This window comes from Haliotis asinina, chromosome 1, assembly GCF_037392515.1.
Source record: "Haliotis asinina isolate JCU_RB_2024 chromosome 1, JCU_Hal_asi_v2, whole genome shotgun sequence".
Taxonomy (NCBI): domain Eukaryota; kingdom Metazoa; phylum Mollusca; class Gastropoda; order Lepetellida; family Haliotidae; genus Haliotis; species Haliotis asinina.
This window is the reverse complement of record NC_090280.1, coordinates 50,942,485-50,967,882: the sequence shown is the minus strand read 5'-3', so window position 1 is coordinate 50,967,882 and position 25,398 is coordinate 50,942,485. Positions and strand designations below refer to the sequence as shown.

General features: G+C 43.0%; 1 protein-coding gene across 1 annotated transcript in view; it reads right to left on the bottom strand.

The window, feature by feature from the left end:
* The window catches only part of LOC137280071 (hillarin-like), a 77,649-nt gene extending 54,526 nt beyond the window's left edge, over nt 1-23,123 (bottom strand). Inside the window, exon 1 of the mRNA XM_067811858.1 lies at nt 22,352-23,123. Coding sequence (XP_067667959.1) covers nt 22,352-22,672 — 321 coding nt within the window. The 5' untranslated portion in view covers nt 22,673-23,123. The remainder of the gene's footprint in view (nt 1-22,351) is intronic.
* Nucleotides 23,124-25,398: the final 2,275 nt, after the last annotated feature.

Sequence of the window (25,398 nt, the reverse complement as noted above, 5' to 3'; positions counted from 1 at the left end):
ATCAACCGGATCACTTCTACACTTCGTCAATTGGATGTTCGTGGATCATATTGCCACACACGCGAATGGATAGCTGTAAAGGGAAAGCTGCAAGCCGTGAATCTTACATTCTCTCCCCGAGATAGCGAATTATTGCAAGCTCATATTCCAGTGCAACTGAATTAAAAAATATACAATAGATATCTCCGGACTTATGTTACCATGGTAACTAGGAACACGGAAGCGTGACCTAATTCTTCTTAAGAATATTCCTGTCGCTGTGGATTAATGTGATCCCTTATTTGCATCAGCGAGCTCATATCTTGATGCAGAGGAAATAACTAGTCCCAGCCACCAGCGAGGGTTTCGGCAACACCGAGGTCGTGAGGTCACGTGACCAGCAATCCAAAATGACATTTCGGGTGAATCGGAAGTCCAAATTGGGTATTATGGCGTCTTTTGAGGCCAGATGGTCAATTACCAATTCATGGAATTGGCTGTCTGCAGCTAAAACAACACAACACATATTTTCTGATTGGTACCATTACTTGGCATCTGAAGTACGTTTCCCGCGTCTGCACAATTAAATGTTATGAAGTATTCTCTTACGAGGCGAGATAGTTTTCTTATATGGAAAACATTTATCAAAGACCTTTGAACTGAATCAATGTTTTTACCGAGAAGGAAAAAAACCGGCTTCGAATTAAAATCAACGAAAACAAGGACAGGAAAGTGGCGTTTCCTGCATAATGTAATGGTCATGTTTGACTGCTGCTGGCGTAGTTCCCATATTAGAGAGGACGAACAGCAACAAATACCGTCATTACGTGTCATCCCCTCCTACTATGGGCGTGCTGGACGAGATGTCGTTAAGTGGCAAGAGGTTTTGGACGTCTAAGATGGATATTACTGTCAAAATTTTAAATTTCCAGCATAATGGCTGTCAGATCGCGTGAGCCAATCAAATTACGCCATGTATTAGCTCACGCGAGATTCTGTTCGAGACGAGACTGAGGGAAATTGTTAAAACTAAAATCCTAACGTTCACTTCCTTGTCCAGGAGGAAAATTAAAACTACATCACACGGAAAGGGCAGTCGGGTACAAACATGGATTCTTAAGAGGAATCTGGAACATTTCTTCGGAACGTTAAGCGTAGTCTTTATCTACTGGTACACTAGTGATCATCAAAGGACAAAGTTCCTGAAAATATGAAAATTCAGGACACATGAGAAAACTGGAAAAGTCAACGCCGCTATGATAAGAATGATTTCAGTGATGTCACAGATCCTATATAAAATAATAACATATATAGAAATACGCAATCGTTTAATGGCATTTTATAGACAACTGTCTTCATTCATCAAACACGTGTCATTGCAATGGCGGAGATTGTTAATACACCATTTGAAATAATGAAGAAGGGTTTCAACGCGGTGTTAGACAAAGACTAAACAGCTGGGGCGCCAGTAATGGGCTAACGTCTACTGTAACAATCAGGCTGTTTAATGGCGACAACGGTTTAACCTTTAGTGAACACAGCCAGAGGAGATAATAAAAAAGTTTTACACCATTTTAGCAACAATCCAACAATACCACGGACACCAGAACTGGGCTCTGCCTATAATACTCGTGTGGGGAATCGAGCTTGGGTCTTTGGCGTTACGAGTGAAAGCTTTACACCATCAGGCTACCCCATCGCTCTAGAAAGAAAAACAAATGAAGCCTTCTTCAGAACATTAAAGTAGCATCTTCTTTGTCTCTTGCGGTGATAATGAACCGTCACTGATCCCAGCGGTTGACGTCTTTAACAGTCCGCTTTAGTCCGCCGAGACTCCAATCCATTGTGACTCCACGTTAGACCACATTCAGTTGTAACACACTTCATGTAAGATTTCATAAATCCGAAGGGATACAGATGCCGGACGGTTACAATTTTGAAATGAAACATCGTAAAAACAGCAAAAACTCGGGTGCTGAAACGATTCAAACGCCCAAACACAACAGCGTAGGGGATGTTGAAGACTGACTTTCCACGCAGCTTGTGGCAACGTATACAGATTGCGGCAACATGGTGCTAGTGTATCTCAGCACCCCAGTTTTTCACTGCTTTTGACAATGTTTCACACAAACTCAACGAATATTGAATCAGTTGCTTCACAGCAAAATGTCATCTGAAGAGCCCTTTAAACGCATAAAAAAATTACAATAGAGTATGAATAACCTTACTACGTGTATATATATCTAACATTTGTTCCCATACTTCCTGTGTGTGGTATAACAAACGGGACACTTTTGTATCACGTTATAATATATCAGCTATTATTCTCTTTTTCGCGTGATAATTAAATATTGGAACAATAAAGACTTGAAATCAAATAAATCCAGTTAACATGTTCCGGACACATATTTGTAGCTAGGTTTAGTAAATTCTGGTTTCTCTATTTTTGGTCAGCATTGATTTTTTGGGGAGACTGTTTTTTATCAAACCTGATGTGGAGATGTTTCAAACAAGTAGTTTATCTGTTCGTGCTTTTGATGCACAGCCACTCGGGTCTGGACGGAATAATTAAATCATTTCGTGACAAGACGTCAAAAGCGGATTATGAATAACCTATAACGGTATTAAATGAAACATTGTGTACTTCAAAATGACCACATACGTTCTTGCATTAGTAAATGAGGAGAGATCGTGGGATTAGATATATCCTGCTACCGAGTCCGAGCGGCGTAGTCTGTGTATGACAAGAAGAGATATTATTTCTTTGAAAATCATTAGATGAAAGGTTACTTGGAATCATCTAAAGAAGACCAAACGTCTGACAGCCTTTGACCTCACAGATCAAGCTATCAAATTGAGATTGCTTCCATTCTTTCCCTGAGCAGACGAACAGGAAGTACCATCCCCAATTACGGCAATGCCGTAAATGTTAAAGAAATCCGACACGTAAATCTTTACGTCACGATTTTGGAAGCTACCATGGGAATTTCGCTTGTTCTGGCTGTTGGAAATGATTTGTACATCAAATATCCTTAGATCAAGACTCGTTCCGTCTTAGTACTAGCGACATTCTAGTTAGCAGCAAGCATTCACTGGTGCACGCACTCACGCTGACCGCACGCGCTCTTCTCGTGCACCCAGGTGACCTCATTAGCTCAGGTGGAGCCACAACGCTGATACAGATCGAACCCTGCCATCATCAATGACTCATTGCCCGAGTTCCGATACACCAGCTTAAGATTACCGACTATACACAATGCGTCATTCTCTCATGTCGTCTGCTTCTCTACACAAGCAGCCATACACGATAAGCCAAGTGTTTGCCTGTAGATTGGATGACAGATGAGCAAAATATTGTTTTACTGTCAGCGTAGAAGCTAGACTGCTAAAAACATACTTTGTAAAAAAGAAAGAAATAATAAACATTCCCGAGATCACAAGGCCTCAAAGGACCTCAATGTCAGCCAGCAATCAGTCATTGTGGAACAGATCAGAAGGTTGTACAGGCATTAGTTTAACAAGGCAGTGTGTTTGAATTTCAACTGATTTGATTGTAACTTGACATGACATGGTAATAACTGAAGATCAGAGAGCCACGCAAACCTCCAACCTACAATTGTAATCCAGCCTGTCACCGAGCCAAGCAAATTTCTAACCCATACATGTGATCCGCCTAGTCACAGAGGGAAATGGAAAGCAAAATTTCAGAGCACGAAGACAATGCCGGACCTAGTTCGGGATCTGAAGGCAGTACGTAATTGGGTATAGCTGGTACAAGTTTCACTTAACGTATCGATTGATTCTGATCAGACTGTCTTCCCACATCAAAGCAAGATGTCACGGTAAGGGATCAAGGATTATATGATCACCCCTGATTGTATGTTGTCCTGTACATTCCGGCACTAGTTCTCTTCATCATGGTCTGGTATCAATGAAGTGAAGCAAACTGGTTCTCCTGTAAATTACTAGACCTTGCGGGCGCTGTCGATGGTCTTATAACCTCTACGTTGTTTGTTGTATTAGGACATTAGTGTGTCCAAGAACCCAGTCAGGCTGGAGGGTAATCACGATGTCTCGCGAGATTTAATACTACGCGTAACGGGATGTGGACGGTATGCTATTTACGAACGTGAGAGGATTGGGCTTTCTCAGCCTTGCAACATCACTGTCACTGTCCTGCAAACACGGTGACAATAGAACATTGGTTCAGTGGGTGCCTCTCGGGTGACTGCGTTCATGCTGTGCTTCTTACAGACACAAAGTGATGCAAACTATATATACACAAAGAACTTAAGAAGTTGAGCAACCCCTGACATATCTCACGATTGAATAAGCCCCAATCTTAATCCTTTGGAGCATATGTGGGACTTGATCGCAACAAAGGGGTCCCCTGTACCCAACCTGGTCCAGTACGAAGCTGCTATACACGAGGAATGACGTAGACTGCCCATTCAGAGGATCAGGAGGCTGACGGGGGTATGAGGAGGAGTGTGTTGGCTATCATACAGTCATGTGGAGGTTAAACACACACACAAAATTTGATTGTTAACATTTACAAATAAATTCAACATTAAACATTCCAAGGCCATGACTGTACAGACATGTTTTTCAAAGAATGAAATCGTCATGAAATCGACATGAATTCCGATCATTTTATCTTTGTATGAGTGAAAAGATCCTACAGATAAGAAAAACTCTAAATGCTCTTCAAAGATGAGAAAAACTCCATCGTAGTCACAAGAGGTTTTAAGTGTGTATTGAAAACCTATCATTGCAAAACAAATTCAGGTCTTTGCATATACATTGATAAGTGGGTGGATATGATGCAGGCTTCGAGTTAATAATTCTCCCTCCTTATAACGTACAATGAATCTTAACAAGAACAAAGAAGTTGTTTCTGACATGAGGGAGTTAGATTCTACACCCAGTTTTGGCAATATTCCACCAACATCACGGCGAACCCAGCACAATATCTTGCATGGCAATCCCAGGAATACTTCAGTGATCTGATAATGATGCATCTCAAATGTTCCTCCTAGTGAAAAAAGGACTCAGACATTGACTTATTCTTAAAAGTTCTGAAATATGCCAATGCGGTTTCCCCATCAAATGAATCTGGCAGCGTTTCTGGTGGAGAATTGTAGATACTACGTGGATAGCAAAATAATCAATTCCTCCCCAAAACGCTCTATTTAATATCCCAGGAAATATTAGAAGTAGGCCAAGGTTCCATAATGGCAGTGTTTTACAGAACCTCAGCCGGTGGTATTTAATACATACTGTTGTACACTGGCAGTATATGCCGACCCAGTGTGACAGACATCACTTCACATCACCACGCAGTTAGCATATTTGAACTGCAGCACACATCACCGAAACCCTGACTTTTTGCTTCTAAATGAAAGTGAAAGAAGCCATGTGTGGCTGCCTATGTCGCTTTGGAAATTGAACGTTTGAAATTTGTGGTTTGGAATTCGCAGAGTGTAGAACGGCAGTTTTCAGGAATCGATAGTCAAATCTGTTCCTGGTCTTGGGCAATCGACGGCTTCATCCCTTGGGCTTTAGGCTCGAAGAAACACCACTGCTCAAACCTTTTGTTTACAGAAATTGTTGGAGGCAATTCTCTCGTTTTAAGAACCACAGGCCACGACTGATGTTCACGCTGAAACGACTGACGGATTGGAGCAACTCCATCTACGGGGATTTTGAACAGTACCACTTAGGGATGTCTCTGTATTGAAACGAGCTCATATTATCGAGAAGCAATTCCATCGATAGGGAAGACATTCCTTCGGTGGTGTCACGCTATCCGTGGGGAATTGACCTTATGTGTGATTCTTCAAAACATAGAAAGTGTGGACATGCAAGTACGTCACTGAAAGTACGTGACTCCGGTAGTACTGGGGCCTTGGACATGCAAACCAGTGGTTAATAACATGACCAACAATCCACGATATCCGAGGACACAATCACTCGGGTTAGATGTGCTACAATGTCACTACTTGCTACTCATCTAAAAACTATTCACAACAAACCATGGATACATTCAGGCTCGGTAACACCTGCTACAAGATCAGTGTCCTCATCGTAGTGGTGTAAAGACCTAATGGATGATCTGTGGCTCGTACATTCGTTATCTTGCTTTGCTTGCTCAATACTGTGTCCGAACTGCAAACATCAAGCTATGACATGACCTCTGCATGTCTAAAACAGCACCGGGCGTTAGATGGGTAAAATATTACCCCAGTGCAGCCAGCTGACTACAGGACTCGTCCGATCACGGCATGAGGGGATGGTGGTGAATAATAACACAATACAACAATACATATACTAAAAACAAACAAAACCCAAACATATTAAACAAAAAGCATCAAGAAAGGATATTAACCAACTATCAGCACAATGTCCGGTTTTTCACTTCAACTGCCAACTCATGCAAAACCCTATTGGCTTCTAGAACCAATAACATATCAGAGGAAAAAACCCATCAAACTTGCGTCCCAAGTCTACTTTAATGGACTCCATACCAGGATCGACATTTGGGCAGCATTGGAACCTGCTGGACGTAAGAACCGAGTAGCCATCAATAGTCCACAAGGAAATTGAATGATTGGGCCAGAGGCGAGCTGATGGCAGAAAGCCAATAGCTCAGGCTATATTTCCTGGGAGGGGATAGGAATGAGGCTTTAGTCAAATAAAGTAAACTCCTAGCATACGTTTCCAATAAACGATGTGGAATTGTCTGCACAAGTTAAAAAATATTCCATTTCGTAAAGTAGCCATTTTAAACAATTCTGTGTACATTGTCCACTTTATGAAAGAATCTGATGTTATGAAACTCTTGTTCAGGGCCGAAACATTGGCTCACTTGGCCCCGGAAGGTGTATATACATAGATACTGCTCTGCCTCTAAAATAGTTTTTTTTCAGCGCAAGATCAAACTCTGGACTAAGCTTTAACAGAAATCACGAACGCTGGAGGGTTTCACATAAGTGATCGACGTATACAAGCGGCATTGCTTCAGACGTCCCTCCTACACGAAGCTGTCCTACTCTTATATTCGAGGTGTGTCAATGTCCAAACTCACTGTCGAGTTTTGCGAGGAGAGTACATGTAGTCTGTAAGAAGTTTACACGAATCCTGAATTGCCTTTCGATCTCCACACACAGCGTGATCACGGAATAAGCATCAGGTTATAAAAACACACAGCTCTGTAAATTGGCTCCCAGCAGTTAGCAACACTTGTCCCCAGTACAGTGCCTAATCCCCAACACAGTGCCAAGTAATTATTGGGCGAAAACACCCGACCACTGATTGCTTTCATACTGGGATGACAGGGGGAGATGCAGAAAGGTGGCACAGATTCAAAAGACTTGTGACCGTCATTTATAATTAAAATACGTGAAAGGATTGTTGGAGAACAACATGATGAGGTCGGGGGTGCTTGGCCGTTCCTTTACTTCCACTGTCCGTTTACTGGCATCGGTGTCAGTAGGCTAGGTCTTGAAGCTGTAGCTGATGAGTGAGTCTTGCACCTTGGTGAATGAGTGAGTTTGGCATGTTGGAGAGTGACTGAGTTTGTACCTTCTCTTGGTGAATGAGTGAGTTTGGCATGTTGGAGAGTGACTGAGTTTGTACCTTCTCTTGGTGAATGAGTGAGTTTGGCATGTTGGAGAGTGACTGAGTTTGGTACCTTCCCTTGGTGAATGAGTGAGTTTGGCATGTTGGAGAGTGACTGAGTTTGGTACCTTCCCTTGGTGAATGAGTGAGTTTGGCATGTTGGAGAGTGACTGAGTTTGGTACCATTTGATCGAGTGATCTTAGCACTTTGGTGAGTGGGTTTGGCATGTTGAAGAGCGAATGAGTTTTGTACCCTCTGAAGAGAGTGATCACCTTGGTGAGTAAGTGAGTGTGTTTGGCTGACTGGAGAGTGAATGAGTTTTGTATCCTCTGGAGAAAGTGAACACCTTGGTGAGTGAGTGCATTTGGCATGCTGGAGAGTAAATGAGTTTGGTACGTTTTGAGCGAGTGATCCTAGCGCTTTGGTGAGTGAGGTTGATCCGGGTGATGAGCACCCTGGTAAGAGAGTGATATCTGACACATTGGTGAGAGAGTGGGCGAGTGAGGAGACGGGTAGGTGGGTGGTTGAGTGAATAGGTTTTGCATCCTGGTGAATGAGTGAGTTTTGAACCCCTGTGAATGAGAATGAGTTTTGCACCCTGAGTGAGTGGGTGTCGCTTTGAAGATACTCAGTTATATGAAATTATTCTCTGAAATCCACAAACTGTGAAACACATAAAAAATATAAACATGTCACTACATATTAATAACTAAAACAGATTAATGCGGCAATGGGATAATCCTAAACAAAGATGTAAAGTCATTAATGAGCAGGACTGCAGCAGTAATTGTGAAGCTAGATTCACTAGTTTTACCGTAAATGGCACAAAAATAACATCCGCCAATTGATCGTCGCAGGATTTGTTAATGCCCATCAAGGGCAGATTACAGGACGCCAGATGTATTTACCATCGATTCTAAATACATGTAATCAATGTAACCATTACTTTGTTCCCCAAATGTCAGACAGGGCTACGACAAATTACCTCGCCTCCTTCTGCCATCTTATAATTCCCCATAACTAGTGTGCTGCCCGCCAGTTTACGTGATGGATGTTTCATGTAGAAAGCTGGGTACTGTCAATTAGTGAGGTGACGTGACAGCACGAATAGTGGTTATATATTATTGAGCATAAACGTGGCATGTTTTATTCGGGTAGATTTTAACGAAAGACTTCGCATTTGCTATGTTACTTGTAGAAGTAGGTTATCCAAGATCATTTCATTAAGGAATGTGAAAAATCACAATATTTTATATGCTTTGGGAACACGCAAGGGAAGAAGAGACTAACAACACGGATGTATACGGAGACGTAATATCAAAACCTGTTCCCATCCTATCTCTGGCGTCATGTACGAATGCATGTTTTCTGGGACACCATGAACGGACCTCCCACGTTGTACACATACGGGGAATTGAACCCGGGTTTTCAGTGTGACGAGCGGACGCTTTAACCGCGAGGTTACCCCACCACCCATTTTCACTAACTCCCATTTGCAGTCTGTGATTTCATTTCTCAAAACCATTGACGTTTACGAGCGAAGCAGACCTCCAGTACAAAGCGACATGGTTGACAAACCTTGCCGTAATGCCACATCGATCATACTAGTAGCTGTCCGGTATAACGGTGTGTCCGGTATAACAGAGGTAGTAATGGGTTTCAGTGTATTGGTAAACCTGTCTTTAACACTTTACGACTAACGGGATCAGGTGGTCAGACTAGCTGACTTGGTTGACACATGTCATCGGTTCCCAATTGCGCTGATCGATGCTCATGTTGTTGATCACTGGATTGTCTGGTCCAGACTCGATTATTTACAGACCGTCGCCATATAGCTGGAATATTGCTAAGTGCGACGTAAAACTAAACTCACTCACTCACTCACTTTAACATTTTACACCATAAACCTTTTGAATAAAATACGTTCTTTCTAAGTTATAGTGTTATAGACATAAAGACACATTCCCAAAGATACATTATGTTGGTATCACACACTACATCTCCCACACATTGTACCTTTGTGGAAACTCACACGCGCACACTCGACTGCCCATTGTATAAAAGAAAATTTTAACCATATTAAATGACTACATTTAAACATATTTCAGGCTTGCATTTGACATGACATTGTTAGGGCGGATCGAGTTAATCTGGTTTTAAGTCCGCTGTCACATGGTCGAACCCACGAAGATTATGATAGTATTTCCTTTGCTAAGCTGTCGTTGTTTGCACGTGTCCCACAAGCTCATGAAATCAGGTCAATCACGACTGTCAAAGAGCTTCAGCCTTTAAAACGCACATTCCCGTCACAGCCATCGATCGTCTTGCAAGAAATGACGAGATTTCACGCATGCACGCGCGCGTGTAGTTCACGCGCCATAAATTTATTAGCTGACAGGTTAATAAAGACGGAAGGGCAATAACAAGGTCGTGAGAGAGACAAGAAAAATGCTTTATGGCCGGACGTGTGACAAATTTAGTCCAGTTCCGGACGTAGTCTCATGGGGCGGTTTACGTGAACAGTTACATCTCTCTGTTCTCAAAATCCTGAAAGATGGCGTGATTCCGGTGACAACATAAAACAGCGGCAACTTCGCAAGCACCTGCAGCATCCCAGATGTTCAAATACTTGTTTTGTTACTACATACATCGTGGATAGAGCATCCTCAACAGACGCAAATTCAAGCAGATGTTTCAATAACGTCCGCCGTCCCCTGTCTGATGGGTTGCGGTAGGGGGTGGGTTTGATTACGTGGTTGGGGGAGGGGGGCGGGTAGGGCAAAGGGGGTATAGGGTGGAAGTCAAACACTCATATTATGTGTTGTATGTGAGCGCGTGTTTGAAGGTGTGTGTGTGAAGGGTAGAGGGTGGTGGTGGGGGTGGTGGGTGTACAGGCGGGAGAACGAGACAAATACTAATGCTGTTTCGCGTTCATAATGGTATTGTGTTCCGAATGTTTCAAAGTAGGGTGGCTTTGGTTGTCAAAACCTAGGAATGCGCTACTAGGTTGATTTCATAGTACTTCTCTTGTAATGGTTATACAAGTGTTAATAAGTCTACATCTAATGATTAAAACCTGAATTAAGTGGTTGTTTCCCCCGTTAAAAGACGGAATTTCAGATTGTATCATTTACCTGACCATGGTTACTTCTCAATGTATCAGTTTGTGAACCCACCCCTCTACCCGTGCACCCCACCCCCACAAGTCTGCCCTTTGGTTCTGCCCAATGCTAATGGTCCATCAATATAATTTTCCCGCGAATTGTTTAATTGTCGTCTGCTAATGCGGGTCTTTGATCTTAAGATCCCAGTAATAACTCGACGCTCCCGTATTAGGATATCTAGGCCGGGGGTGGGTTGAGTCCCGCGCTGACTCACATTGAGGGGTAATGTTCAACCACATCTAAACATAATGGTCTTTTATGTGATACAGTTATATTTGGTTTGGGAGACGAATTTGCAAATGGACACTAATCTCTAAGTCGTGTGGTCTCTGGTGGAATTAAGTTCAAACGAAACAAAGGTCCAATATCAGGTCCATAACAATTTCAAGACACTTAAATTTACACGCAACAACTTTGAACAAAATACTGTGAAAAAAAAGACAGACGCGCTGTCGTCTGACTGTAACACTTCACTATGTTTGTTGTGGGCTTACCAAGTAAACACAATATGAAGCTGAAGGATATATATAATTACTGAACGACATGCTCCTCGGTGTCCAAACAGCATGACCGAGTTATTCTATAGCAGAACATACCATATACAAAATAGCTGATGCGGGGATGTATACATCAACCAGTTGACGGTGATGATCACAGTTGGTATAATACATCATGGCGACATTATTTTACCTCATACATACAGGCGTTTATTCATATGGACGACGAGCGTGATGCTAGGGCGATAAAACTGTTATCATCAATCATATGTATACATTTACACCATAGATATCAATACTTGGATCAATGTTTCATTGAACACATAACAGGAACTAATACAAGTTTCGACTGTGTCTTGATCGAGCCATTCACAAACGCCCCGAATCTCCCACCCTATCAATGAGACAAAAGCACTTACAAGTATGCACGTGCAATACGCATCTCGTCTGTCATCGATCTGTCAGGGGTTTGTGAGTGAACGCTGGCCAGGAACTCTCACAAAGGAAGTCGGCAGGTGTAAGGAAACGTCTTGCGGCACTGCAGGTCGTAAGGTAACCGTCTGATGACAAAGGTGCGTTTTGGGAGGTGCTCCCGTTCATTTAACGCTGTTCTCGTTTACCTCCTTGGTGAGGTCAAGTGAAAAATGTTTTAGCTGTACGTGTATACTGGATAGGCCGTCGTCCCGGACAGATCGAAGTTCGGTGGTTCGATCAGCCACGTCACGACATAATACGTTAGCAGATGGTACTTGTTGCTACCGTGCCTGGTGCTCGGCACTGAGAAGACATATCTCTTTCGACTGGCACCATAAACGTTCACCCGCAACATACCGCATATTTGTCGACAGTGTGAGTTTGATGTTTCTAATAAATTAGACAAGCGCCAGCGTGCCAATGTTTTTTCGGGTTTTTTTTAAAATTAAATTATACTTGTGTCTATCTAGCCCAAACCGGCAAGGTGCGAATCAGTTCAGTCAACCATTTACAAGTGGCGAATGCATGTTAGCATATGAGCTAAATAAGCCTCAACACGACGTCAACACAAATTCCACGTCATCTCACGCAACCAGGAAATGAAAACCAAGATTTGAAAACATCAAACAGCTCGCCTGAATACAACCTAGAAACATACACACCCACCAGCCTTGCATTCCCACAACAATCACGTCTCGTGTATTGATTCCAAAGGTCATACTGACATCAGTAAACCGTTACGGCGACCCAGAACCGTTATAAGTCCAGGCTGAGTCAAGGTGATGACCTAACACACGTCCTTTAACACCAAAATATGTCCAAACACTGGGACCTACACGCCGTCAAACGACAGACAGTTTACGACCTGTGCGTGGATACCAGTGTCGGTTTGAGTTAAGAAGACAGCTGCCTGAAATACGACTCAACCCTAGGATAGACCTACTTGAAAACGCGAGTCCGTTGTCGCGACGAATGTTGACATTGTCATTGTACCTGTGTGAACCTCGACACATTCAGGTAAACTGGCAATCAAGGGAAATAACCTTTAACCTTTTGTTATGTCTTAATCGTGCCTTTCCGACGTGATAATCACGAACATGGTCTGTAATAAGTGTCAGGTGTTATATTTAATCATACCTATAGAATGGCACAGGTGTTGCACTGTGGCTCGTTCACGATGTGTTTTCAAAGTCAGCGAGAGTGACCACCCGATCTCGTTATTCGCCTCTTACGACAAGTATGGGTCACCTCCAGATCAATTGTAACCCGGATCTTCGCGGGTTTTAGGATATGTACATTTGCCAGTACATATCACTACGCCAAGAACGTACAGTTTTCAGTGTACTTGTCCCTCATACCTCAAGACCGACATACTGCAGAAACGATGTTAAAATTAACCGTAGTGCGCCCTTTTAACAACCGGATTAGGTGTGGGTGTAACACATACAAGAAATCAACAGGGTTGCCTCAATTAATTCCTTCTTTCGCCAGATACGTGCATGAAGAGGTAGGTAGTCTAGTGGTTAATGCGTTCGCTCGTCACACTGAAGACCCGGGTTCGATTCCCCACATGGGTACAGTGTGTGGAGCCCATTTCTGGTGCCCACCGCCATGGTATTGCTGGAATATTGCTAAAATCTGCATGAAACTAAACTCGCTCACTTATAGCCTTGTATAACCTGTATATCTGTTGACAATGCACTAGGCTTTAAAGTAAGTCGATCGACACGTGAGGGTAACTTAATACCTTGAACATTCTTAAGACCTGAAAAACAGTCTTTGCTATATATAACCCATGTCAAATGCATGTGAATCACTACGAGTAGAAAGCTAGCTTTTGTCAGTATACCGGCTCGGCCTGCTTTCCTAACTGTTGTTATAAGAGATACAACCGGTTTCTTTAACAGATGAATTTAGGGTTGTGAGTGTTTCTGTGTACATTTATATACTAGATGTAAAGTAGAGTGTGTTGCATGTTTCTTATGGAAGTGAATTCTGTTTACCTTGCTGTGATTGAGGTGCGTGTTTGTGTTTGTGCGACCCAATATTTGCCACCTCCTCATGTATGTCAGTGTTAGAGGATGAGATCATCACGTTAGCAGTATAAAGTGTCACATTATGTTATTTCATGGGTAGAATTAATTAGCACCTTAAACGTCTTTTTTGTAAAATATTTTTATATGTTAAATTTATAGTTTAAACTTTGTTTTCGTGTAGTTGTCCTTTTGTTACTTGATTTTCGTCTAATGACAGTGATTGTCGATACAGAGTAACGGTGGGTTTGGGAACACCTGTGTTTAAGCCTGGGCCGTCAAACCACTGGTTGATAGCATGATCAACATCCACGAGGCGCTCACGATATCAGTCACCAGTCTGGCTGGTTATGACGCCATTACCTATAAAGCCGATGCGTTACAGATAGTGAGTGAGTATGGTCTTACGCCTCTCCAGTAGTATAAAGGCCAGGGACACCGGGAATGGGCTTCACACGTTGTACCCATGTGAGGAATCGAACTCGCTTCTTTATCGTGACGAACGGACGCTTTAACCATTAGGCTACCCCACCACCCCAAACGGTGAGTGAATGAGTGGTTTTACGCCGCTTTTAGCAATATTCCAGCAATATCAGTGAGGGGACACCAGAAATGGTCCTCACTTATTGTACCCACGTGGTGAATCTAACCCGACGAGCGAACTCTTAAACCACCAGGGTACCACAACGCACCTGTTACAGATTCAGTATATCGCTGTCGGTAACATCCGACAACAACGACAACAACATACATAGGTAAATAAACAAATCTTTAGCAGACGTTTAATTAAATTAATGCTAGTGTACGGGACGAGAAGACATTTAACACCCATCGCGATTGCCTGCGAGAGATCGATCCTGTAAAACAACAGACCTGTGGTAACATGCCTGCAGTCATCGAGCTGACGTGACAATCAGCAACGTCACACACTGTGACTAACTCAGCGTTATTAGATGGAACTGAACATAAGCACTAGATACGTCGGGGTCGTATTCAGCAGCAGAACAGTCTTGGAGGATTAATTAGGGCACGCGTATGGATACTGTCGGAACGTATACCATGTCGTCAGTACGGTCAGTTTCTGTTACAACTGTATGATAACATAAGTAAGTGAATATAGTTTTACTCCACTTATATCAATATTTTGGAGACACGAGAAATGGGCTTATCACGGGGTACCTATGTCAGGAATCAAACTTGAGTAGTCTTGGTAGCGAGCAATCGCGTTAACCACCAGGCTACCCACAACCCAGTCACCCTTTCGTCTGTATTCGCACCCCGCTTATCGGATCCCGTCACAAGGAGCGTAACTGTCACAGAGATTACACTTGCTGACACTACAGTGTGTGACAGATTGAATCGAGTTTGTTGTCAGGACACACGAACTTACTAACCCGTAAGGTGGGAATCAATGAGTTTGTCACTGGAACCAACGTGCTATAGACTGCTGTCCCAGAGTATGCAATGTGTTCATACAGAAGGCAGCCCACGACGGTCTACCATGTTGTTGTGATGATACATATATCGTACATGACGCCATCACCGCGCGTGACGCTTTGTGATTCATCCACTCCCCCACGCAGGTTAACGAGGGCATGCCAATTGCTGATCGATATCGAATGTATTTGCAAGGTATTGCGTTGCTGTTGTCGAAGCCGAAGTAAACAGGAATATCACGTTCTTGGCGTCCTTCGTCACTGACGGAGTATCGCCATCCTCAATTCTGGAGACAGTGGTGTATGTCACGTTACTTATATAGGACAGTATCGCCGTACCAGCGAGCACATGCGTCGTGAAGTGGCCAGTTACTTAAGAATGACGGGGTGTTTAAGGCGTATATACAGTAATATTCCGAAGAAGCTATGGCAGACTAGTAACACGTATACCGGACGTGGAAAAGGAACCATTGTACGAGATGAATAGAAGTTATATACACGCTGCCCAGGTCTCTTGAGGTTGTTCTAGCAGTGGCAGTGCCACGTCCGTTAGAAGTGAGTTAGTGAGTGAGTGAGTTTAGTTTTACGCCACACTCAGCAATATTCCAGCTATATGGCGGCGGCATGTAAATAATCCAGTCTGGACCAGACAATCCAGTGTTCAACAACATGAGCATCGATCAGCGCCATTGGGAACCGATGACATGTGTCAACCAAGTCAGCGAGCCTGACCACCCGATCCCGTTAGTCGCTTCTTACGACAAGCATGGGTTGCTGAAGGCCTATTCTACCCCGTGACCTTCATGGGTCACGTTGCAAGTGGTAGTAGTAGTAGTAGTAGTAGTAGCAGCAGCAGCAGCAGGAGTAGTAGTAGTAGTAATAGTAGTAGCAACATCAGTTGTAGTAGCAGCAGCAGCAATAGTGGTAGCAGTAGCAGCAGTAGTAGTGTGGTATGGTGTGGTGTATTGGTATGGTGTATTCTGTGGTGTGTTAGTAGTTGTAAGGAAACGTCTATTCAGGACCTCTACGGGAACGGGGGATTGGGTGGCAATAGTGGTCTTACGAATGTAGTAGTAATAGTGGTGGTGGTGGTGGTGGTGGTGGTTGTGGTAGTGTCAAAGATGGTTGACAATGTAATATTGGTGGTGATACAAGACAAATGTTGTGGATAACAACTTCCTGATCTATTTTTCACAACGTTTCTGGGTCAGTTCTTGCACAGGTGTCTTGTATTTCTACACCAACTTCTAAACATCTTTGGTGATGGTGGATGAAGTGTTGGCGTAATGTTGTAGTCACGATCCTGTTGTGGGTGTCGTATTTGACTCAGATGTGGTGTCAATTGCCGTTGTATTGCAGAATGCGGCGTAAAATCAAACTCACTCACATATTGCAGTAATCATCAGCATGGTATAACAAACGTTATATTTGGGATTACACTAATTCAGTAAAGGTCAGACTCTAATAATTTTGTTGGGGTGAGTCCAATCAGGGATTCCAACCCACTCCTTCAGAGTCAGGCACCTAATAGCCCGCTCACAAAGTCAGCCGCCTGACCCGCTCAGCCACCGTGATTTCCACGAAAATATGCGGAAGTCGCGGTGGCTGAGTTGGTTCGACGGCTAACTTTGCGCCAGAGAACAGAACGCCTCTCTCACTCCAATCCCACGTACGTTGCGTGGGCTTTCACAGTTGTGTGGAAATACAACACCTCCAGAACACCGTGAAGCTGTTATCGCCTTGCTGAGTGGTGATCCTATGCTTCATTGAATTCCTGATTTACACTTCTTTGTCAGAAACCACTAGCCACACGATGATCAAAAATACTCCGCGTTAAACCCTGGGCTGTGACAATACAGCACGTGCTCACACGCAAGTAACGTCAGGTGAAAATGGCGTTTCCCGCGTTGATGAAGTGTCGTCTGCCATCCGATTTCCGTTGTCTGCTCATTTTCCAAACCGGTAATAATATCGGTGGTAAATGAGTGTGTCGTGGTTTATGGCAGACGATAACAAAGGGACGGACTGGGACCATGGGACCACGTGCTGGAACAGGACACTGATGGAGTCTGGATTTCAAACGGAAATTTGGATAAATCGGAGGGTGACGATGAAGCAGAACTGTGATGGAAGGCGACACGAATGTTGTTCGAACCTGTTGGACGTGTGACCTAGATGTGATGAAGACCTTGATCCATAAGGACGGCTTTGTCTTGACAGATACAGTCGTGCTAACCCAGTGACATAATGCAGCAGCGTGAACACGTAACCTGCTCTTTACTATAAAACATGGAGAAGTTGCTCACCTTCGGGGCGTGGAGAGTTAGTAACGGTACTTTCGTGAACTGGCTATTGTATTCCAGTTCTACCACGGCTCGTCAACATCATGAAAGATGATGGTGTATGTCTCAACTCCTCATCTGATGAAACCACAATAACGGGTATAAGCGTATGTAACGGGTATTCACAGACCCGGATGTTGAGTATGGGTGAAGCGTGCAATGAATGTAATCGGAAGGTTAAACAATGTTCTCTAGACTCTTAGGATGGGGCTTTAAGGAAATAGGGAGTAGTTTCAAGTCTGTCCCTCCTCTCAGGACGAGACGGACACGTCCATCAACGTGTCATACGCTGTGTAGAGACCCTTACAATCAATACAAGAGTCTCGTCTTTCTGTGTCGAGACGGCGTCCTTAATCTTGGATGTAGATCACTCACCAAGCGGTCAGTGGACAAAGAAAGGTTTACAACTAAATTGACTGGACAGGTATTGATTTGGTGTCATTGTGAGACTAAAAACCTCTCTGTGGCCGTGTGTTTACTTAAGTCAGGTGACCGACGGATGGATGTCTGAAGGTATCAATGACGGGTGACCAATTAGGCTACCAATTACCTGGCCTCACCTGCACGTGAGGAATTATCAGATGTATTAGAGGCGAAGATTTTAACACGATTTTGTTAGATTGCCGATAGGTTTTTTCTCAGATAACACTCAATATTCTGGTGAGTGAGTGAGCATATGTGGCAAAATTAGTGTGAACATAGTTTTCAGGAAAGCATGGCCAATTATAGCGCTTTAGACGGTTGGGGCACCACCGACCCATTCAGTCTAGATGATTCAACGAGTGAGTGAGTTCAGTTTTACGCCTTTCTTCGCACTATTCCAAGAATATCAGGACTGGGGACACCAGAAATGGGCCTCACACACTGTACCCATGTCGGGAATCGAACCCGTACCTTCAGCGTGACGAGCGGCCGCTTTAACCCCTAGGCTACCTCACAGTCCCGAAAGTGGATGAGGTTGCTAAAGAATACAAAGATGTGTATGTGGATATGACACTGCTGCCGCCACTGTTACCGTCTCTAGAAGACAGTTTCCTATGTTGTTGATGATGTAGAGTTGCAGCGTATCTGGTTCAGTGGGGTTGGCGCCGTGGGGATAGCGTTGGTTGTCGAGTTGCCACGGTTCGGGATAAAGCATGGTGGGTTGTGAAACAGGGCATGGGGTTTAGTGTCGGGGTCTGTAGCGACAACTGGAGATAGAATGTTCAAGGTCTCGATAACCACCTGACAACATAGTTTGTGTATGCTGATGATGCCGAGAGTGATACAGATGAGTCAAAGTCTACAATCACGATACAACGCTTATTCACGAATCACTCTCAAGCCCATTACGATTATTGGCTCGCTGACATCTTTAAATTGTTCAGCTAATGTATTGGGTAAACTGAACTCCTGCTATCTGCTGTCACACAGACAAACGTGGTCGGCACGATCCGGGTTTCAAGTGCAAACAGGAAATAACATAAAAGCCGGACACGACCGATCGGCATTCCCTACAGACGAGGTTCAGTCTGTGCATAATCATTACGTGTGTTATGTCACACAGAGGAGGAAACACACTCGATCATATTCGCAGTTGAATCATCAAACCAGGTGGAGTACTGAGACGACAACAAGTGGTCAAGTTATCTGCGGGTTAAACACAGCACCGTGTAAGGATCAGTCGAGGAGCGATTGTAATTCATATCTCCGTCACTGGCGACAACAACGAAAGAGATTGGATATAGCGTGTCAATTGCGACATCTGGAGTGATGTTATCATGTTATCATACAAGTAGCTTGCTAATACACCATGTTATATCCCATGAGTAGCTGGCAAAGACACCATGTTAATCCACACATGGCTCGCTGATACACCATATCATCCGATAATATACTGTCATCCGACATGTACCTCGCGTATATACCATCAAAGACCATATTATAGAAAATATCGTTTCTGATGCCATGCCATCCTACATGTAGCTGACCCGTGAAAGTCCGGGGTAGAATAGGTCTTCAGCAACCCATGCTTGCTATAAACGGCGACTATGCTTTTTGTAAGAGGCGACTAACGGGATCGGGTGGTCAGGCTCGCTGACTTGGTTGACACATGTCATCGGTTCCCAATGGCGCTGATCGATGCTCATGTTGTTGATCACTGGATTGTCTGGTCCAGACTCGATTATTTACAGACCACCGCCATATGGCTGGAATATTGCTGGATGCGGCGTAAAACTCAACTCACACGGAGCTCGTGCATGTACCGCGTTTATATATCATGTCATATGGTACTCTGAGCAGTAAGTGGTTAACTGGATTGCATATACACTAACTAATTAGTCTCTGAAATAAACATATTTTACTGAAAAAAAGTAAAAGAAAAGATAATATAATGAAATGGAGCCCTGAACTTTCTTCATTTTCAGAAAGCTAAGGGAATCTAGAGTGGCCACATTTTTTAGACGTGTGGGCTTTCTTGGATATATTTGCTTCAAGGTCTGCACGGCAGACTAGATTGCATATTGTATCACCCATTATGTGGCTTGTTAATCTGATTACATATTTCATCATACTGATGACGTTTAAGTCTAAGGTCTATTCCGGTCCTGCGTCCCCTCGGGCGACTCTGCCTGGCGTCCCCGTGTGTTCAGACAGATGCTCTGAGCCCCATCTGGCTAACTATCCGTCCTCCACTAGTGAGAGACTACCCCTGAAGTAGAACAACGCTCCCCTCTCCTCCCCATAATAACACACATGTCTGAGATGAATGCAAGTCAGTGTTCTATAACACAGCATTGAGGAAATACTGACGGGATAAAAATCAATTTTGAAGCCGGTCTGAGATGACAGTAATTCCCAGATCAAAGACACAAAAGACGAGATGAGGCAAAAGAATGGCCCTTGTGGAACTGACGGACACAACTGGAACGACATAAAAAACAGCGTCTGTTGCAGCCACGTTGTCGCTAACACTCATTACCGCCACCTATATACAGCTCGGACGTGTTACACAAAGACGTTGTAGTCGTTCGCAGTCTGGTGTACAAGTTCGCCACGTGAGTGATTAAATGGTTCATAAAAGACGTGCCAAGAGGGGCGGTTTACGACAGACGTATGTGTCGTAGGTATGTCTCCTTAATACGTCATTCATTGCAATGGGGCAGCGGTGACAGCCATCGGGTATGTGAAGCAGAGTGACATGGCTGGAAGATGATCCAAATATCGCGAAAAGCCACACATTCAAAATATTTACTGCATGGAATCACAGTACATTTACCACAGCCGTATGGTGCTGTACATTTTCTGCGCCTGTCGTAGCATGAGTGTGGAACCAGTCTGTGACTGGACCAGGTGGTGATCCAGCGCAATACACGACAACCTGGGGAATAACAGTCACCTCTCTGACCTCACTGTTTACGCATATGTTTGTGATTAATGAACATGCCTCATTGATTATACTGGTAACATAGTCTATAGTACCATCAGTTAGTATGTATTTAGTTATTAAACCATGAATCATATACCTCTATCACAAGCGTTTAATAACCCCATTCTCACTGCCTCTATGGTATGTTCCCGGAGGACGGAGCATTAGATAGAAAATGCGTTTTAAGTATCACCGTTGTTGATGTATCTGTTTAAAGATACGATGAAGTATACGTATTTCGTATGTCCCCTGTGAGATAAACATTTGAAGTGTCAAAGTGAAATATGCTGACATTGTTGAAGAAATTGAATTTATACCACCAACACTTCAAGATAAATTAAAATGTTTGTGTTGTTTCTAGATATTATATTATGACTTTTCTGTATGCAATAGGCCACAGGAACAGATGTCTGTATCATGCGATGGCGTTATTGTTTATGTGTTTTTTTGTGTGGTGACGTACACTGTATGTAGTGTATCTATGACTCATTGGTTTTAAATAAAACGCTCTCAGCAAGGTCACGGCAAAACAATCAATAAAAAACAAAACAAAACATACTGTCACAACCTCATCGCAATGTACCAACTTCGACCCAGAGCATACTGTAAGTTTTCCTCACAGGATAAGCTCTCTCAACAAATAAACGCATGATGGTATCGTCGGACATATTGAAGATATTTTATAGTAAAACTTCAAGTGATTTAGTGGCATATCGAAGGTTTAAGGTATGTAAACAGGGTTTTGTGATTAATGCATGGGTATCGATTGTGGCTCTGACATGATATGGCTGATTGAACTGGTCGATAGTGTTAGAGGTCACTTCGGGATAAGGGTTTCCTGTCGACTGCTTGGTGTTCAATAGGTGTCAGTTTCAAGTGTACTCGACGTAACAAAGGGACACGGGGCCGGTTGTTACACGACGTGGGTATTATCTCAATTAGGTGTCCTTAAGATATCAGATAATGAGATCGAGGTCTGTTTGTAGTGGGTAACGTTGATCCTGAATTGGGATATCGTGTTGATGAAAACAGGGACTGTCATCGAACTACGAGCCTTGTATATTAAATATACATGTATGACGTCACAGTGGAATGGTATCATATGGTACCGTTATATACCATCAAGATGTTGTTCATCAAGAATACAGGACCGCGTGACATGTGATGTAATCATTACGTAACCTCCACAAGCCTGCACGGACATTTCCAATCATGTGCTGCTATTCCGCCATGTAATAAATCAATTATTTTTTCTACCAGACCACGTGGTTCTGGTATTCTGTGTGAACGAATCTGAGGGATCATTTTATCATGGCGAAGATGTATATATTCTAGTGAGTGAATTAGATATATAGCAAGGTTATATACAGTGAGTTGTGTCTCAAAACAAGCCTACCTGGTCGCTGGTGTTTGTTCCTCGTTTCGGGGCGTTTAATGCTGATTTAATTCCAACAGAATCCTTGTCAATTTTGGCGACGTGTTTGGGAACGTGAGCGTTACAGTAAACATCAGGCTGATTCTCCTGATCCCAGTGAAACGTCCGTAACGTTAGCTGCAGTCCACATACACGACAACGGAAGCACCGACGATGAAAAAGCACCCCGACATCCACCCTCTCAACTGGGTACACTCGCTTCTCACACCTATAACAAGGGTCCAGGGGTTGGCGGGGGTGCTCCGCGTCTGAATCCCCATCACTGGACTGTGGGTCGTCCATCCTCCCCAGGCATTGCTTACGCGTGCATGTTTTCAAGTCTTGGAATCGTCGACTCACCAGTGACTCATACGTCGCGTCTCATCTTTCAGGTAAAATCAGGTACAAAATCCAGGTAAAGATGCTGACTGCAAAGCCAAATCCAATTAAGAATCCAAGAATAAACCCGTTCAGCTTCGAGGATATGGAACTATTCCTCCCTCGTCAATTCCCCTGTTCTGTCTATCATGTCGTTACAAACGCGACATTGCCATCTGGTTACCTGTAAGCACGTGACCTCTGTGGAAGAATACCCAGGTATCTGTTACCGATAGGGCAGCGTGACCACGTATACTCGTCCACAAACGGGCGTGTGTCTTTCAACGCTCTACGACCATTCTCCATCCACACAGTCTAGCGAGCATGTGCTATTCTGAAGCCTATCTCGTACTGAAGACTGACATGCGCTGCGAGTATTGATCACAACTCGCTCATTGGCTGAGCAACGCGATGAATGAGAAACCATTATACTCAGTACGCTGGCAGCGCGCGACAGTGCTTGTTTAAATTGACCCAACTTGTTCTGACGAACGAAACAAACTCACTCATTGTTGAAAATGAAAATTAAATATGAATATGCAGCGTCTATGAAAAAATCGATGTGACTACCCCGTCACGGCAGGCTCTTTATTTCAAGCTGTCAATCATCCGCGCGTGCGTTCGTGCGAGGCGACACCTGGGCCGTTTTTCCCTCAAGGGGGATTATCCAAACGAATCCTGTAACGTTTTTACCTTCACCTTTCCGTTAATCTCATACTCAAATTTGTCAAGGTAGATTTTAAACCCATAAAGCAAATTCGTTGCGGACGCCACGAGCACATGAACGTTGGTTTATGGTTCCAAGGCAAGCAAGTAAATATGGTGTATTCTCCCGATCACATCAGTGCTAATGAAAGTTAACTACAGGGGGTTATAAAGCTATAACTCACTGGGTTAATTTATGAGCTTTTATCACACAAACACCATGATGGTTGGGATACGTTACAGATGTTGAAATATATCAGTTGATAGACAAATGCTACACTGAACACAGCTGCTGTTTTATTGTTTTTTGTCTTATCAACATGCTCTTTAAACCTGCAATCGTTGTATTTTGTAAAGGTATCCTTTTAAATATTCAACACTTAGAAACGACAACGTCACGGAATACTCTCCTTTGTAATTTGTGATTCTTCTCTGACATCTAAGTCATGTGTAAATCCTGTTTTATGTGAAGTTTGATTCGGGCATTTATCAAGGTAAATATCCACCTTAATTTCATATGTGTTTATAATTTTCACATATAAAGGTACACAAGTTTACAACTGGACATCACGGTACATATTGATCGTTATACAATGAAATGGCATTGTTCAAAACGTGATTTCTCGTTTACGGAACTTCGATGTTAGCAAAAACGTAGGTTCGGGTTTCTCACATTACATTACGACTTATTTAGATATCACGTGCATTCTTATGTTGATGTGCATGTAAGATGAAAATTTTTCATTTAGTTTCTGTTACCAATGATATTGAATCACATGGACACTAATTAATTAAGGATATATTATTTTTTTTTCGACTATCATCAATTTTACATTAGTTTAATTGCGAGCCTTATGTTTTGTTAATTTCACCATTGTCTAGTTCCGTACACATTTAAATGATTGAGAATACATTACTTAAAAATTAAATCAATGACAAAGTAATGGACGGGACTATTGTTCTAATTGTATTCAGAACCACAAATCTATGGAAATATTCTGTTCTGAGTCATGGACTAAAACAATGGGACTGAATGACGAAATGGAGCGTTGCGAAACACCGTTGCGTGCGCCATTCCTGGGCAGCACTGAACCACGTGCAGTCACTATTGTATTAATCTAATATTAAGTTGGTCGCGCTTCACATCTCTGGGTACAGAGTTCCGTCATGACAGAACCACGCTACAAAGGGAGGTCAAAGCGCAAGAGAAAAGATCAATTTTGAAAAGAAACGTAAACAAGAGTGTTTTATTGCAATTATAACGATACCGTGGTTGAATTACTATTCATCATTGTTGAATTGCGCTGAATGCTGGTCGGCGAGGCGTGGCCTCGATTATATAGTTTTATTAAATAAGGCATCTTAGACTGGGTAAACGGGGGCGTGGCATAGGATAAAAGCGCGTGGTCACTCAGGCGTGAATAAACAGGTGCTGGATGAAAAATATATGTGGGTGGAGGAAGCCACAACAAAGGCTTTGTCCTTGGCAGGTTTATGGTATCTGTAATTTAGCCTGTTATGGATGTGTTTTGTTGAAAAATTTCCATTTGATTTGAAAACGGTTGTTCAATGTTTGCTTGTGTGGTAAACTGCACTACTGAAGCAATATTGATAAACAATTAGTGGCCACAAGGGACGAATTCATGAAATTGCTCAAGTGGTTTTTTTTATACTAATGCGTCGGTTATCGAGTTTGTCAGATAGTGTATTTAATAAATCTTAATGAATCATGTAATTGCTTGTGGCATCGGAATGAATTATTAGCAGAGAGCGCGATTCTGTAATGCTGTCTGTAGTCTAATTTACATATGAAAAGACGACCTTGTCTCACAAATTAATGTCTGGTCAGATGTGTCTGATGTCAGTTTGTGCATATTTGAATATTAGTTGAAGGGTCTATAGATCAACTACACGCCTGAAGATCGGTGGAAGGATCTTTAAAACGG